At 43.8% G+C, this 18,093-nt stretch overlaps 2 protein-coding genes across 11 annotated transcripts in view; both read left to right on the forward strand.

Moving 5' to 3' along the window:
- TANGO6 (transport and golgi organization 6 homolog) overlaps nucleotides 1-18,093 on the forward strand; it is a 192,368-nt gene that overhangs the window by 68,120 nt on the left and 106,155 nt on the right. Inside the window, exons 1-2 of one of the 10 annotated variants that reach the window (XM_070500728.1) lie at nucleotides 15,121-15,319; nucleotides 16,460-16,819. The exons of 6 other annotated variants lie outside the window; for them this stretch is intronic. In XM_070500728.1, coding sequence (XP_070356829.1) covers nucleotides 15,253-15,319; nucleotides 16,460-16,764 — 372 coding nt within the window. In that variant the 5' untranslated portion in view covers nucleotides 15,121-15,252 and the 3' untranslated portion in view covers nucleotides 16,765-16,819. Of the gene's footprint in view, nucleotides 1-15,120; nucleotides 15,320-16,217; nucleotides 17,396-18,093 lie in introns of those variants that run through there. 3 more of the 10 variants (XM_070500727.1, XM_044761543.2, XM_044761540.2) reach the window with 3 other exon arrangements.
- On the forward strand, nucleotides 10,493-13,007 carry LOC106822413 (probable ATP-dependent RNA helicase DDX28). The gene is given in 2 exon segments (XM_014827601.3): nucleotides 10,493-11,098; nucleotides 11,101-13,007. Coding segments are annotated over 2 exon segments (1,254 nt in total). The 5' UTR covers nucleotides 10,493-10,629; the 3' UTR covers nucleotides 11,886-13,007.

Raw genomic sequence — 18,093 nt, forward strand, 5'->3', positions numbered from 1 at the left:
GTTCTTCTGTGTGGGATGCCACCACAGCATGGCCTGATGAGTGGTGTGTAGGTCCATGCCCAGGATCCGAACCAGTGAGCCCCGGGCCACCGAAGCATAGCGTGTGAACTTAACTACTCGGGCACGGGGCCGGCCCCTATTTCATTGTATGGATTAACCACATTTTGTTTATCCAGTCATCAGTTGACATTTGAATTGTTTTTGCTTTTGGCGATTATGAATAATGCTGTTATGAATGTTCTGTGCAAGTTTTTGTGTGGGCATGTGTTTTCATTTCTCCTGGGTATACATGTATGAGTGGAATTGCTGAGTCACATAGTAACTCTATATTTAAACCTTTTGAGGAACTGCCAAACTTTTCCAAAGTGGCTGTACCATTTTACTTTCCCACCAGCAATGTATGAGGGTTCCAATTTCTCTACGTCCTCGCCAATACTTGTTAATGTCTGTTTTTAATTATACCCATCTTAGTGGATGTGAAATGGTATCTCATTGTGGTTTTGATTTGCATTTCTCTAATGACTGATGATGTTGAACATCTTTTCATGAACTTATTGTGCATTTGTATATCTTCTTTGGAGAAATGTCTTTTTAGATTCTTTGCCCATTTTTAAGTTGGGTTATTTGTCTTTTTATTATTGAATTGTAAGTGTTCTTTATATAGTCTAGACATAGGTTCTTTACCAAGTATATGAGTTGCAAATATTTTTTGCCATTCTGTGATTTGTCTGTTCTCTTACTGATGGTGTCATTTAAAGCATAAAACTTTTTACTTTTGATGAAGTCCAACTTATCAAATTTCTCTTTTATTGCTTGCATTTTTGGTGTCATTTCTAAGAAGTCATTGCCTAACCCAAGATAATGAAGATTTACTTCTTCCAAGTGTTTTCTTTCAAGAGTTTTATAGTTTTAGCTCTTACATTTAGGTCTATGATCCATTTTGAGTTAATTTTTGGGTATGATATGAATATACCCATTTTTTTTAAAGATTTTTTTTTTTCCTTTTTCTCCCCAAAGCCCCCCAGTACATAGTTGTATATTCTCCGTTGTGGGTCCTTCTAGTTGTGGCATGTGGGATGCTGCCTCAACGTGGTTTGATGAGCAGTCCCATGTCCATGCCCAGGATTCGAACCAACGAAACACTGGGCCACCTGCAGCAGAGCACGTGAACTTAACCACTCAGCCACGGGGCCAGCCCCAAGTATACCCATTTTATAGCTAAAGATTTTGTTAAGTTAAATCCCTTTTCTAAGATTACATAGCAAATAATTTGAACCTTGTTCTTGGCCTCCAAATCTTGTTTTTTCCCTCCAAATACACTAGATTATTTCTTTAGAACTTTTCAAATGATGGTAGAAATTGGCCCTATTGTTGTGCTTTTTAAAATAGAAAACAGATACTATGATTATCAATAATATTTATTAAAATTGAATAATGTTTAATCATCTAAAAATCTTTGATTCTGTCAACAATCTTGAAATATAATAAAAGTAGATATTATAATCCTTCTATGAATGAAGAATTGACTTGCCTACAGTCACAAAATTTGGGGGAGTGGTGGAATTGGGACCAGACCCATTTCTCAGGGATTCCCAGTCCACTGTACCTTATCTTACCACAGCCCTGGTGGTGTACATGATGCCTCCACCCCCTCTCCCAAACTCTCTTTTGAAATACAAAAGCCCACAACACTTGAGTTTTATATCAGCTTCGTTTTTGGAATATCTATCTAGTGGTTCCCTCTATCAATTGAAGATTGATATATTCACATTTGCATCAGAATATTTAGCAGTTTGGTACTTTTATCTGTAAGTAAAAGATGAACTGGTTACTTCATGGTTAGTTATTTTCACTTTGCAAGATTGCCCTGGTAATTGCCCCTTAAGAGAAATGGCAATAAGTATTATAGAAATTACCGTTTACTGAGTGCCTGTTATGTGCCAGTTACAGCAATCCTGCAAGTTAGGAATTATTCTCCCTGTTTTGCCGATGAGGGAACTGAGGTTCAAAGAGGTTAAGAAACTGGCCCAAAGTGACACAAATACTAAGTGTCAACGTCAGGATTTGAGTCTTAAATCTCTCTGGCTCTGAAGACTGTGCTCTTGCCACAGGGAAAAATAATTAATCCTAGTGCCTACATTGTTCCTGTTCCCAAGATGCAAGGGCTGAGAGCCAGGCCCACCTATAGGAAATGATCTCTCTAAAATCAACCCTTTCTATAACTTAATAATATGCTGGTCTCATTTTTGCCTGATTTATGTGTGTGTGGTTTTGGTCATTTGGCAATGTGTACAGCATTATTTTTTAAGCAATCTTTGTGTGTATCTTTGAAACTCATCTTCCATTAGTGGAATGAGAGTGTGTGTTACCTCACACTGCCTGTCCTTCTTCCTGCTGATGGTCATTGTTTCAGCACTGAGGGTATCAGCATCATTTTAGGAGCATCAGGAAAGAAGCTTCAGAAATCCGTCCTGGGATTTATGTAGTTTACTGAGATTGTGGGTTAGGTAAGCATGTAGCTTTCTGCACAGAACTTTTGATTTTTGTTGCATTTCTGATGCCAATAAATGACATTGAGAAATAACTTACTTTAAAACAATACAAATTATGAGGCTGTGGAGAAAACAGGAACTTCATACACTCCTGATAGAAATGTAAAATGGTGTAGCTGCTCTGGAAAACAGTCTGGCAGTTCCTCAAAAGGTTAAACATAGTTACCATATGACCCACCAATCCCACTCCTAGAGAAAGGAAAACGTATGTCCACATAAAGTCTTATATATGCATGCTCATAGCAGCATTATTCATAATAGTCAAAAAGTAGAAGCAACCTAAATATTTACCACCTGATGAATGGATAAATAAAATGTAGTATATCTATACAATGGAATATTATTTGGCAATAAAAAGGAATGAAGCACTGATTCATGCTACAAGATGGATGAGACTTGAAAACATGGTGAGTGAAAGAAGCCAGACACCAAAGACCACATATCATGTGATTCCATTTATATGAGATCTCCAAGATAGGCAAGTCCATGGAGATAGAAAGTAGATTAGTGGTTGCCAGAGAATGGGAGGAGATGGGAAGATGGGGAGTGACTGATAATGGATATGAGGTTTCTTTTGGGGAGTGTTGAAAATGTTTTGGAATTAGATGGTAATCATTGCCCAACCTTATGAATATACTAAAAGTCACTGAGTTATGCACTTTTAAAAATAAAAAAGAAACTTTAAAAATTCAGAACAGTAATTTTTCTTGGAGCTTATGACTGTGACGAGGGGGTGGGCAGGATTTAGACATGTGCAGATGGAGTGAGGGGATTAATGCTGAAAGAAAAGCAAAAGTAGGAAGATGTTCAAGAGCAGGGCAAGTCTAAGGGAAGGTCAGCAGTTCAAATTGTTCGTGGAGCAAAGTGGGCGTGAAGGGAGCAGTGGGACTGGGCTGCAACGCCTCGGCTGGTGGAATGCCAAGACAAGGCATCTCAGCTTTTCTTTGTGTCTCTAGGGAGCCTTTAAACTCTTGTTGCCAGCCCACCAGTAATGTCTTGGTGATGGCTCCCTGGATTTGAAAGTATCCTGTGTATTGATGGTTATTTCTTATGTTTCTTTTGTTCGTATCTTCACTCATGATTTTTTGAGCACCAACCAGATATCAGATGTAACTTACATTTTTTCATTTACTTCTCCCCACAACCCTGTAAGACTTAATATATTTAGCTCCCCATTTCAGTGGGTGATGGAGTCTGGAATCAACTCGAGCCAAGGCTCTTATACCTGTCTCTACTTCCCTCCTCTCCCCATTCTATTTTCCCACCTTAACTGAAATCCTCATGGCCTCTGCTCTTGCAGACAGTAATATTAAGCAATTAAATACTTCTGAGTTTCTTGTTTTCCAGGGCTCATTTCAAATCCTTTACCTCCTGTTCATGTAAGCTAGCTGTCACAAAGGCAGGATTCACTACCAAGGATGCGACTGTGAGATGCCTTGGGATAGAGTCAGTTGCTTAAATGTCTACTTTACAAGCTATTAAGAAGGTATAAGTACCTTCCCTGCAGAACAGCTATTTAAATTTTGCCCTGGAGCCACTCTTTCCTTAGTAAAGTTGGAATTTGAAGGCAAGTAAAGGAGGATAAAATAGAGAGCTAGCTCACAAGTAAAACAGCAAGTTCCTCTTTAGACTTATCTTTAAGTACAATAGTAGTTTACTCTCTAAGGAATCAATCCCTTTTGTTGGAACTACTTTGAGGTAACAGCTGGAGGGGCACCCTGCTCTCACTTTTCCCTCCCAAACTAAAAAGCAAGCAGCCTACATTACCCTTCATTTCAAATACAAATTAAAATTCCTAATCCCACCAGATGTGATTAAGATGATCCTTGAAGCTGTCCACACACTTAATGAACCCAATTATATTTTTTATTAACCCTGACATAGTTCCTTTTGTTGCTGAATCGTAAGTTTAACATTTTTGACTGATTAAAACATCAGTTTCCACCTCTTTGATCACATCGAGCTCTTGGGCACTGGTCAAAAAGTGCCCTTAAATGGTGTCTGTACAGTTTTGGCAACTCATTTTTCGATTCTTACATTAGACTTTGATACTTGGTTTTGTTTCCTGACCTTGTGGTATCTCTGCTGTCCCTGAAGAGGCTGGAAGGTTGGGAAGGAATTGCGCCTCCAGGGAATGGATCAAAGACGTTGAGCTACCAAAGACCTAATTAGGTCATCTCTCCCGTCCATCTGCCAGGGCATGATTGCTGAAGTTTTCTTTCTTAGGAGAAGGCTGTTTTAGAAGCGCTTTTGCACTTTATGTCCAACTTTGATTTCCATTATTGGTAACCTGACTTTACATAGAGGCAGAAAGAATTGTAAAACATCTTTGGCCATTGACTTTTTTTCTTAGTGATTTAAAATGTTCATTCATTCAACAAATATTTATTGAGCATACTATGTGCTAGGTCGCCATGCTTGGTACATTGCTAAGAAAAACAGTCATGCCCTGTCTTCCTGGAATTTACAGTCAGAAGTGGGTAGGAGATGGAGCAGAGCAAATTCACGTAATCACACAAACAAATGTGAAATGTGACTTTGACAGGTGCTGTGAAGGAAAGGTACACAGTGACCTGAGAGCCTGTGTTAGGGGCATTTTACCTGACAGAGAAGGGAAGGAGGAAGCGACCCATAAGCTGAGATCTGGTGGGTGATTAGATTGTGAGTTAACCTGGTAAAGAAGGGAGGGAAGAGTATTCCAGAGTGAAGGAGCAGCAAAGCGCAGTACTGTGACAGAGAGGAGCCTGCAGACAGGAAGGACTGCATGAATGCCTGTGTTCTATGGGGCCTGTAAGATCAGTGAAGAAGGGGGTGGGCTGGGTGGGCTCCAGGCAACCCCACTCAAACCAGGGGCTCTGCTTTTCTCTCTTTCATTGAGCCTTCCCTAAAGATTTCATGTGAAAATAAGGTTCTGCTGCTTTTAAAACAACAACAAAAGGATTTGAAAAATCACTGTGTTAGACCATCTACCTGACCTAGCAAGGAAGTTTTATAACATGTTATATGTGATCTGTCATGCCACACACATCTCTTGTCACCTTCTCACCACTGCCAGATAATGCAGTCTCTCTTTAAGCCTGTTTTCATGAAATGCGGTGAATATGTTTGGCTATCTCTACAAATCTCTGGACTCAGTTTCCAACACATAGCCCTTAACCATGATGAAAAGCATTCTAATTGCAGATGAAAAAGGTAAAACCATATGGAGTTATTTAGTCCAGTGATCTTCAAATAATTAGTTTTTAGCAGTGGAATTCGTTTTTCAAATGAGATCTGACATGAAGGTGTCAAAAATTAAAGTGGTCTTTATTTTCTTCTTCGTACCTTTTTCCTTATATTTTTCACATTTCCTACTATGAACATTTATTGATTTTAAGATCAGAAGATAATGTTTTTTAAATTACTTGGCTGTTTGGGAAAACTGAATTGTTTCATGATAACAAGTTTCAGGGACTAGCACAGATTGAAACTGTGGGCTCCCTCTGTTGTAGTACCCCTGTTGACCTTTTCACAACTAGGGATTACTAAGGCACAGGGTGACCATGACTTTTTCACCATAAAATTATATGATGACAGCAGAACCTTACTGACAAACAGATGTTTTTCCCAAGTGGTCCTTTTCTTAATGAAATGGTTGCTTAGAAACCAGACCATAATAATAACTTTTCTATATTTAGTTTGTAAAGTGATTCAGTTTGCAAAATTATTAAGTCAGAGAATACTAATTAGATAAAACTGAACATATCCATTATTTCTTGTCTTGGAATTCAGCAACCAAATGGTTAAATTAGTAGCTAAATTTCATCCAGATGTGTCTATCCAGATGTTATGCATAACAAGGACATACAAGGAGAACGAAGGTCTTAGAGCTGCCCTGCTCTGCTCTACACTGTTTCGCTAGTGGCACAGTGTATTTGATCTTTCATCAGTATATATTAGAAGCTGAAACATGTAACACTTATTAGGTTGCTGAGAGGATCACTTAGGTGAGCGGGTCAAAAATTACATGTGAAAATGTGAAAGTAACTTCAAGTTAAGCTCAGTGAGACAGCAGTGTAAAGGAAGGGCTGAGTAGTGAAGATACTTGTTTAGGATGACAAGTGATAAATGGAAAATCTGACATGCTAACTATTACTAACAACAAAGAAACCTTAACATGCTCCGTGTTTGTCAGGTGAGTTAAAACCTTGAATCTTACATTCAAACCAGACAAAATCTAGAAGAAAATACATTTCTGTTTTCCATTTCCAGTAATGGTGAAATAGCTCAGCTGAAAACAACTATTACACAGGGTAACATATTTAAAACATTTTAAAAGCATTAAAGAACTAACAAGAAAGCAGAGAATTACCAAGCCAACATCTGAAGAGACAGCCAGAACCCTGGAAGATAAACTGAGTTTAAGAGCCTGCATTTGCCCTTGGGGCATCTGCTGAAATTAAGCTGTGAGTTTCAAGGCCTTGAAGGGCAAGCTGCAGAAATGAAAGCCCAGACCCAACTTGGAGCGAGGAGTCTAATGGAAGACCTCCAGCGTTAAGCTTAGACCTCAAGGGAGTGTACCTTCAGGCGAATCACAAGCAAAAAGGCTCCCCTCCACCTCAGCCCCAGGGACTGGGAGGAGCATTGTCTGGGCCTGAAGTAGAGCAGGAGGGAAGAAGGAAGGAAACCCTCTCCCTGGGAGATTGTAATCACTGAATGGACCACCTCTCCTGCAGATTCACATTCTCAGGATTCAGGACGTGTCAAGCAGGGAATTAGAGTTTGAACTGTTTCTATACTGGTGGCATCTATGGGTGTCTTGCAGAAATCAAAGCATATCTCCTATGGAAGAAGGCACCTTCACCCTAGACCCCCAAAGAACCTCCACAACAATTTTTAAGTTTTCATTTCTATTTTAAATATTTTAATAATTAAATTTTATTATGGTTATATATATAACATAAAATTTGCCATTTTAACAATTTTTTTTAATTTTATTTTTTTTACTTTTTGAGGAAGATTAGCTTTTAGCTAACATCTACCGCCAATCCTCTTCTTTTTTTGGTTGAGGAAGACTGGCCCTAAGCTAACATCCGTGCCCATCTTCCTCTACTTTGTATGTGAGACACCTGCCACAGAATGGCTTGCCAAGCAATTCATAAACCCGCACCCAGCATCTGAACCGGCGAACTCCGGGCCACCGAAGTGGAACATGTGAATTTAACCACTGCCCCGCTGGGCCAGCCCATAACAATTTTTAAAAGTACAATTCAGTGGCAGTAAATATTCACAATGTCGTGTCACTCTGTCTATTCCTGAAACTTTTTCATCACCCCAAACAGAAACTCAGTAACCATTAAGCAATAACTCTCCATCTCTCCTCCATAATAATTATTTAATTAATAAGTATTGTACATTTATGTACAACTAGTACATGGTCACAAAATAACCAAGGACGTGGAAACAAAGTCCCAGAAGACTTTCTTGAAAAATTGTTTATTTATTCATATTTTTGAGGAAGATTAGCCCTAAGCTAACATCCGCCACCAATCCTCTTTTTGCTGAGGAAGATTGGCCCTGAGCTACGTATTCCTTTTTAAAGATTTTATTTATTTTTCCATCTTCTCCCCAAAGCCCCTCAGCACATAGTTGTATATTTTTAGTTGTGGGTCCTTCTAGTTGTGGTATGTGGGGTGCCGCCTCAGCGTGGCTTGATGAGCAGTGCTAGGTCCATGCCCAGGATTCGAACCAGTGAAACCCTGGGCCACTGAAACAGAGCACTTGAACTTAACCACTCGTCCACGGGGCTGGCCCCCCCACATATTCTTTATCTAATCATCAGTCAATGGGCACTTGGGTTGCATCCAAATCTTGGTTATTGTGAATAATGCTGCAATGAACATAGGAGTGCATAAGTCTGTTTTTATTATTGATTTCAAGTTCTTTGGATAAATACCAATAGCTGGGTCATATGGTGTTTCTATTTTTAATTTTTTGAGAAATCTCTATACTATTTTCCATAGTGGCTGCACCAGTTTACATTCCAACCATCAGTGTATGAAGGTTCCCTTTTCTCCACGACATCTCCACGACATTTGTTATTTTTTAAAATTTTTATTTATTTATTTATTTTTTGAGGAAGATTAGCCCTGAGCTAACATCTGCTGCCAATCCTCCCCTTTTTGCTGAGGAAGACTGGCCCTGAGCTAACATCTGTGCCCATCTTCCTCTACTTTATATGTGGGACGCCCACCACAGCATGGCTTGCCAAGCGGTGCCATGTTCGCACCCGGGATCCAAACCAGCGAACCCTGGGGTGCCGAAGCGGAATGTACGCACTTAACTGTGGTGCCACTGGGCCGCCCCCCTCCAACATTTGTTATTTTTTATCTCAGTGATTATAGCCATTCTAACAGGCCATAAGTGCTATGGCCATAAGTGATAAGCCATATCACTTAGGAGTGATATCTAAGTGTGGTTCCGATTTGTATTTCTCGGGTGACTAGTGATGTTGAACATCTTTTTAGGTGCCTGTTCGCCATCTGTATATCGTCTTTGGAAAAATGTCTGTTCCTATCCTCTGCCCACTTTTGATCGGGTTGCTTTTCTTTTTGTAATTCAATTATGTGAGTTCTTTATATGTTGTGGAGATTAACCCCTTGTCTGATATATAATTTGCAAATATTTTCTCCCTGTTGGTGGGTTGTCTTTTCATTTTGGTCCTGGTTTCCTTTGCCTGGCAGAAGCTCTTTAGTCTGATGAAGTCCCATTTGTTTATTTTTTCTTTTGTTTCCCTCTTCTGAGTAGACATGGTATTTGAAAAGATCCTTTTAAGACTGATGTCAAAGACTGTACTGCCAGGGCCGGCCCCGTGGCTGAGTGGTTAAGTTGTATGCTCTGTTTCGGTGGCCTGGGTTTTTGCTGGGTCGGATCCTGGGCACACACATGGCACCACTCATCAAGCCGTGCTGAGGCAGCATCCCGCATAGCACAACCAGAAGGACTTACAACTAGAATATACAACTATATATTGGGAGGCTTTGGGAAGAAGAAGAAGAAGAAAAAGAAAAAGAAGATTGGCAACAGATGTTAGCTCAGGTGCCAATCTTAAAAAAAAAAAAAGAGTGTACTGCTTATATTTTCTTCTAGAAGTTTTATGGTTTCAGGTCTTACCTTCAAGTCTTTCATCTATTTTGAGTTTATTTTTGTGAATGGTGTAAGAGAATGGTCTACTTTTGTTCTTTTACATGTGGCTGTCCAGTCTTCCCAAACTGTTTATTGAAGAGACTTTCCTATCTCCATTGGATGTTCTTAGCTCCTTTGTCGAAGATTAGCTGTCTGTAGATGTGTGCTTTTATTTCTGAGCTTTTGATTCTGTTCCATTGATCTGTGTATATGTTTTTGTGCCAGTACCATGCTGTTTTGACTACTACAGCTTTGCAGGATATTTTGAAGTCAGGGATTGTGATGCCTCCAACTTTGTTCTTTTTTCTCAGGATTGGTTTAGCTATTTGGGGTCTTTTGTTGTTCCATATGAGATTTAGGATTCTTTATTCTATTTCTGTGAAGAACCTCATTGGGGTTGCATTGAATCCATAGATTGCTTTAGGTAGTATGGACATTTTAACTATATTTATTCTTCCAATCCATGAGCATGGAATCTTTCCATTTCTTTTTTTTTTTAAGATTTTATTTTTTCCTTTTTTCTCCCCAAAGCCCCCTGGTATACAGTTGTATATTTTTAGTTGTGGGTCCTTCTAGTTGTGGCATGTGGGATGCCGCCTCAGCATGGCTTGATGAGTGGTGCCGTGTCCGTGCCCAGGATCAGAATGGGTGAAACCTTGGGTTGCCGAAGCAGAGTGTGAACTTAACCACTTGGCCACTGGGCCAGCCCTCCATTTCTTTACATCTTCTTCCATTTCTTTCAATAATGTCTTATAGTTTTCAGTCATAGTCTTTCAGTATAGTTTCAATTATAGGTCTTTCACCTCCTTGGTTAAGTTTATACCTAGGTATTTTATTCTTTTTCTTGTGATTGTAAATGGGATGGTATTCTTGAGTTCTCTTCCTTCTAGTTAGTGCTTGTTAGTGTACAGAAATGCAACTGATGGGCTTCACTTGTCTGGGTCTGGAGCCTCACGTGCGGCTCGTGCTACAGGAGGCTGCTCCCGAAGTCGTTTGGCCTACAACTGTGCAGTCGAGCACCATCCCCTCACTACTTCGCGGCCGCCACATCCTTTGCGCTGCAGACCCCGGCAGTAGCAAGACTCTCAGCTACCTACTACCTCTGCTTCAACTGCTCTTGGGCCGGCCACACCTGGACTCCCAGCGTATCCCTGCTCCTCAATGCCTGGTCCTTGTGCCTTTGAGACAATTAGCCAAACAGTTCCGTGCCGTGGCCCAGCCCTTGGGCAGCTCCCTGGGCCTCCAGGTGCGGGAGCTAGGGAGAGGCCATGGCAGGAGTAGGATCAAGCTGCCACTGTCCAAACAACCTCCAGCAGATGTACTAGTGGTCACTCCGGGAGCTCTGTGGAAGGCCCTGAAAAAACAACTGATCAGCCTGGAGCCCCCTCCCTCTTGGTGTTGGATGAGGCAGACACACTGCTGGATGAAAGCTTCCTGGAACTAGTGGACTACATCTTGGAGAAGAGCCATATAGCGAAAGGCCCAGCTGACTTAAAAGACCCCTTCAATCCCAAAGCTGAGTTAGTGCTGGTGGGGGCTACATTTCCCGAAGGTGTAAGCCAGCTGCTGAGTCAAGTTGCCAGCCCAGACTCTCTAGCCACTATCACCAGTTCCAAGCTCCACTGTGTCACATCCCATGTCAGACAGACATTTATGAGGCTGAAGGGAGCAGAGAAGGTGACTGAGTTGGTGCAGATCCTCAAGCAGCATGACAGAGCATATAGGACGGGTCCCTCAGGAAGTGTTCTGGTGTTCTGTAATAGCTCCAGCACTGTGAACTGCCTAGGCTATGTTCTAGATGACCACAAAATCCAACACTTCAGGCTGCAGGGACAAATGCCAGCCTCACTGAGGGCAGGTATCTTCCAGCGCTTCCAAAAGGGCTCCCAAGACATACTTCTCTGCACAGACATAGCTTCTCGGGGCTTGGACAGCACCCACGTGGAGCTGGGTACCAATTATGATTTTCCCCTCACCCTGCAAGACTATAGCCACCGAGCGGGGAAGGTGGGCCATGTGGGAAGTGAGGTGCCAGGAACAGTCATTAGCTTTGTGACCCATCCCTGGGATGTGAGCCTGGTTCAGAAGATTGAGCTGGCAGCTCGCTGGAGGAGCAACCTTCCAGGACTAGGGTCCTCAGTGAGAGAGCCTTTGCCCCAGCAAACCTGATTGCAGCTGGCTTAAATACGATGACATAACAGGGATCTTTCCCTGTGCCCTGGGTGGGTGAGCACACTTGTCATTAGGATGTGCTAGGCTGCCCAGTCACGTCCCCAAAGGCCCGGTGAGCTGCTGTCTGGCTTCAGAAGGTAAGCTGCTGGCCAGTACTGGAGGGTGAGCTTCTGAGCATGGCTCTCTGTAGTCTTTCACGTGACTGGTGAAACATAAAGTAGATTTCAGCTTTGCATTATGTCATGGTTTCTAACAATAAATGATGTTTTTATGGATCTCTCCTAATAATAGTTACCACTGGGGCAGAATTCATTGGATTCTGAGAAGATTCACACTCCAAACTACCACACCAAGGAAAGACTCTTTCAACTGATGGTTTTATTTGTAAACATTTAGATTTTATTTCCTGCCCTGAAAATATCCATTAAGCCCTCAGGAAAAGGGAAAGGTGACATGACTAGCAGTAGGGAGAAATTTTCTTCACCAGCAGTGCCCATGGCAGGTTTGGGCACTCTTGCTGAAATCTCTCAGAAGTACTGGCAGAAGAATACAAGGCAGACTGACGCAGAAGTGTGGCTGGCTGTGCATTTCCAGGCTCTGCCTTCTCTTCTGTCTCTTGGTGGCAGAGGAAGAGGAGAGGGGATTAAACTGTTTTACAGAACTGGCAAAATAAGTGTATAGCATCCTGTGACTTATAGGTTCCAGTCTCTGCTGCATGATATAAGTTTTGCCTAAAGGAATAAACAGTTTAGAGTCGAAATATAATACTCCACAAAACAACTTAAAAATACTTGCACACAGAAAATGATAAGGTTTCAGACAGCAGAAATGGGCCCAGGGCAGCCTTTGCCAAAAGAGAATATTGTACTAAATGTGCAATCATAGCTCTCTTTTCCATATGAAGAAACTGAAGCTCAGGGGGACAAAGAACTTACTCAAAATCAGACAAGTAGGTTGGACAGAATCTAGTCTTGTCTGCACCAAGGCTTGTATTCTTAACCACCATGCTAGCTTTTTTCAAATATGATACATGCACAGAATTATTCTACATCTGTATTTTCCTTGAATATTCCTTCTTTACATCTATGCCTGGGGCGGTTTTTAATACTGCCCACTTTGACTCTCAAAAGTGACCCAGTTTAGACAATAATTTGGTCACCCTATTTGGACCACTATGGTGGAATTGCCCAGGAGCATGTTAAAAGTACAGATGTTTTTGGTGAGGGAGATTGGCCCTTAGCTAACATCTGTTGCCAATCTTCCTCCTTTTGCTTGAGAAAGATTGTTCCTGAGCTAACATCTCTGCCAGTCTTCCTCTATTTTGTATGTGGAATGCCACCACAGCATGGTTTGATGAGCACTGTGTACATCCGCGGCCCTGGCAGATTTCCTAGCCCCCCTCCCGATCTGGATAAGTTTTCTGAGGGTTGGCCCAAGAATCCATGTATGAGTATTTCTAAGTTGTTTTGTGTACTCCCCAGGTGAGTCTCAAACCCTCTTAAGTTGAGAAACCTTTTGTGTATGCTGTTCCACCTTCCCCAGAGACCCAGCCAGGTGCGGATAAAGTTTCAGTACCCCCACCAGAGCAGAGGGGTGCTCCTGGACAAGTAATCTCTCTGGAGCCTTAGAGAATCTGAGGGGTCTCATGCTGGCCCACCTGCCGGGATGAACCTCCTCCAGAGCCCTCCCCAAAAGCAGTCTGCTCTAATTAGGCCTGACTTCATCTGTCCTATCGTGTACCACACTGATCAGGCAACTTAGGAGTAGAGAGAAGTTTCTTCTCAACTGGGGTTGGCCAACCTCTGAAATAGTAGCCCGGGCAGTCTCTACCTCCTGGGCACATCTCCTCTGCAACAGCCCCAGTCAACAAATGTCCCATCTTTGCTTATTCAAGGTCAGCCACAGGGGCCCCTTCCTAAGGAAGGTTCTTATTGCTGGGAAGTTCTTGGTGACATTGTATCAAAGGCTGCCTGAAATATAGTTCCTTCCCATGGGCCTGATCAGGCTAAGAGCAGAGTTGTTTCTTTCTTCCTCCTCCGAGTAGGACCAAATCGGCTAGTAGGACCAAATCGGCTTGTAGTAACACCTTTTGACAGCGTTGATCAGGTTTTTCAGCTGGGCTGCTGCTGAGCCCACATCTCTTCCTTTCATGGTGATGGGATTATCATTGTTTGCCCTTTTGGAGGAGAGAGGAGTGTAATGATTAGGTTGTCACTCTGGTTTTTTTTTTTTTGAGGAAGATTAGCCCTGAGCTAACTACTGCCAATCTTCCTCTTTTTGCTGAGGAAGACTGGCCCTGAGCTAACATCCGTGCCCATCTTCCTCTTATACGTGGGACGCCTACCACAGCATGGTTTTTGTCAAGCGGTGCCATGTCCGCACCAGGATTCGAACCAGCGAACCCCAGCCTGCTGAGAAGCGGAATGTGCGAATTTAACAGCTGCACCACCAGGCCGGCCCATGTGTTGTCATTCTGTATGATGTCATTTTGTCATGAATTTGTTTTGAATTTCATGTTTAAAAGGGCCCATCTTTCCCACTTTGCGATGTCATTCAAGACCGTCATTTTGCCTTGGGCACCTTTAACATCTCTCCCAGTGTCCCTGGAATGTGATGAGCTTGTCCTCATGTTTCTGTCAGCCGCAAATCCGGAGTCCCAACATGGAGCCCTGTCATGGAGCAGAACACCTCTCCACTACCTGTGTAGCCTTGGGTAGACCCCTTAACTTCTCGGGTTTTGGAGTCCTCAGTTGTGAAAATGTGAAGGTTCTATGAATTTACACTTGAGGCAGGACAAGATCAGGAAGAGCTCGTCTTTGCTTTTATTCTTCCCACCTGGAATGTCTTCCCTCCTCTCCATGGGTCCAAATCTCACTTGTCCTTCAGGCCCACCATCCAGGTGCCTTCTCTCATTTCCAATCCACACAAATCTCTGCCTCTCCAGCTGTTGAATACTTAGGGTCAGTGACATACAACCTGGCTGTCTCTTAAGCTAATCTTGCCTCTCCATCCAGTCTCAGAATATGGGTTTCTTTTGCCCTCCTGTGGTCCCTGAGGCTGTGCCAGCCCACAAGTATCCTCCACAGGGAGTGGCTACTTGACTAGGGCATGAGTGGGGAGGGCCAGGTGTGAGGGCCCAGGCAGGATGCCTCTCTGCCTCCACCTTACTCTCCTCTACAAAACCTCAGGAACCTGAAGCCTGCCCCTCAAGTCACAGATTCCTTATGTGACCTCACTGGGTAGTGATGACCTCACAAACCTCACAGTTTCCATGGCAGGATAACCCCGCAAACGTGGTGCTCTTGGGGAGACTTCTCGACTAGTTCTCTACCAGATACTGATCTGTTAGGTTGCCTGAGAGAGAATGTCTGACTGGATCTTCTATATTAACTCAAACTTGTCCTCTGTCCCCTGGGAGGGCAACGGAGCAGGTAAGCCTAGTGCAGGCATCTGTGTAAGAGGCATTGGTATACACACAACCTCACCTGGCTGCCACATGTTCCTTTTGGGCTTGCCCACCACACCTCAGAACATCCCCAGCTGTAAGTAATGCCTGTGGCCCAGGGCCCCCTCAGGGGCCCACGGTGTTCCTGCTCACTGCTGAGAACCAGTGAAACATCACCCTTGGGCAAGTGTTCAGAAAGGTTTACAAAGGTAGCCTTCCCCGTTGGGCTACAAGATGCTTCCATTCAGACCCTTTCCTGATTGGCCTCTTAGCAAAAGTGCATTTTTGTTAGAAAGTGATAAATGAAGCGGTTTGAGGAAGAGCTGTAGAAGGCCACTCTTGACCCTGACCCTGACCCTCACCTTCCAGCCCAGGCACCTTCACTGTGCTGTCATGTAGACATCCACGTGAGTCCCCTCAGATACATCCCAGACTGAGCTGCTGAGTAGTGGGGGAAAGAGTGGTGTCATATTGATGGGAAGAACAGAGGAGGCAAGGGGAGGGATGAAGTGATTCTGAGCCTGGAGGGCTGAGGAAATGGTGCCCCAGGAGGTTGGGCTGATGTGAGCCTAGACTTGGTTCCCAGATTCTGGCTTTCATCCTCCTGGTCACTCTTGTCTCAGTAGCTGGCCTTTCTTCTAACCTAGATAAAAGTATCAGAGGGCTAGAGTTCATTGTGGTTGAAACAGGTGGAATGAACGAGGCCCAAGAGGAGTTGCCAAGGTGAAAGGGGTTCTTAACCAATTTAGATTAGATTATTTTCTCCAAAACTTGAAAGGCAATTCCATTAAAGCCTCAGAAGTGACAGAGCTTAAGAAATGTTTTCTCTATTGTGAAAGGAGAGATGGAGGGGATCCTGATTGCAATTATTTCGGGTTCTACAGTTTTCTCTGGAAATGGGGAAGAGATTTCATGGTCTGCTGCTGCCGTAGGCTCCAGGGAATTGCTTTTGCCGCCAACGTCCCTTCTCTAGGGGACTCAGAGGTGATGGGTCAAGGCTGTGATGTGGATGCCAAGCAGATTAAAGGGCTTCAACCAGAAGCTGAGAGAGACGTGAGAGAGGGGAGGTCCTGGCAGGACACTGTGCCCAGCAGAAGTGACTGATCAGTTGTGATTTTCTGTCCAGCAGCAGTGGCTCCCACTACTCCTCCTACACCTTGTCTATACCATGTCCTCTACCGAGGGTGTGGAGAAACCCAGATGGGCTGGCATGGAGAGACATACTGCCTGGTTGGTGGCTGCCGGGCCTGTGGGGATGCTCCTGTGGCCACCCCAGAAAAGGTGGAAGCAGAGAAGCCAGTTCCCAGGCGGGGGCTCAAGAGACCTCGAGCTGTGGCAGAGCCAGACGAAGACCTAGGCTGCCCCAAACCCAAAATTCGGCGATTGCAGCACGGTGGCAGGAGGCAGACCCTGTGGAAGCTCGCTGGCTGAGCCATTCTGTAGAGAGGGCAAACATTTAACAGCCTGAGACATCTAATGCTTCTTCCTGCAGTGAACCACACCACCCACCATTGGAGGTTAGAAGCTGAGCCATTCTGTCTGAGCCTTTCTCCGCCAGGAGCCTCCTTCCATACTAACTGGCCACGGGCAAGGAGCCTCAGCAACTGAGGTTTGAAATGAGAGGCTGCTCTGAGCATCCCAGGACAGAAGCTGGCCTGGAAGAAAACCTGCTGTTCCTCTGCTCAATCCTCTAGAGTCCCTTCTTGGGCAGAAGAAAGAAAAGTGTGCACTCTGAGTTGAGGAGGATGAAGCAGCAGAGAGACGGTGCAGGGCAGCTTTATCAGGGGCCCAGTCTACCAGATGGACTCCTGCATGACTCGTTGCCAGCAGCTACCAGCACAAACCAGAAGGAGCTGGGCTTTTTGAATCTGCAAGAGGCAATCTGTGGCTACCCAGGGAGCCTCCTACCTGGGGTCTCAGGAGGCAGAATGAAGAGACCCAGGAAAACCCGCTCCCTGGAGCAGGAACAGGGTGAAGAGGCAAGCAGCATCCCCCCTGAGGCTCACATGCTCCTTTATTCCCAGCCCTTTCTGGCCCCAGTGTTCAATAAAATGATTTTCTGTAACAGTGTATGACTTGAAATCCAGCTTGTCCAAGGCCAGGCCCCAAACCTCCTGTTCCCTTCAAGTGCATTCCCACATGTGGTACCTGGTCCTCTAAGACCTTCTGCCTCCAAAAAGGGCCCTTGGGTATGGCTGCTCACTATGTGGCTATGTAAATTGGGGCAGGGCTCAGGCAGGTTCTTTAAGAAATGCAGATGAGTACTTCCTGATGAGTACTTCCCTCTGTATGTGCAAGTGTGTGTGTGAAAGGAGAGGAGAGGCAGGACTGAGAAGATTCTGTTACATCTACCACTCCACCCATCCATCCATCCATTTATTTGACAAATATTTATTGAGCATCTGTTACCTAACAGCCACTGTGCTGGTGTCTTGGGATATTTCAGTGAATGAGATGATCAAAGCCCTTCTCCTCAAGGCACCCACAAACTAAAGGAAGAAACAAGTGAACAATATAATTTCAAGTAATTATAATTGCTAGAAAGAAAAGTAAAATAGGATAAGAGGATAGAGTGAGGAAGGGGTGCTGTAGTACACAAGGTAGTCAGGAAAGGCTTCTCTGAGGAGGTGACATTTCAGTGGAGATGTGACTGAGGGAGTCATGTGAGGAGCTGGAGGAAGAGTATTCCTGGAGGAGGAAACGGCAAGTGCAAAGACACTGAGCTAAGAATGAGGCTGGCCTGTTCTAGGACCAGCAGTG

The sequence above is a fragment of the Equus asinus genome, chromosome 28 (assembly GCF_041296235.1).
Source record: "Equus asinus isolate D_3611 breed Donkey chromosome 28, EquAss-T2T_v2, whole genome shotgun sequence".
NCBI lineage: Eukaryota > Metazoa > Chordata > Mammalia > Perissodactyla > Equidae > Equus > Equus asinus.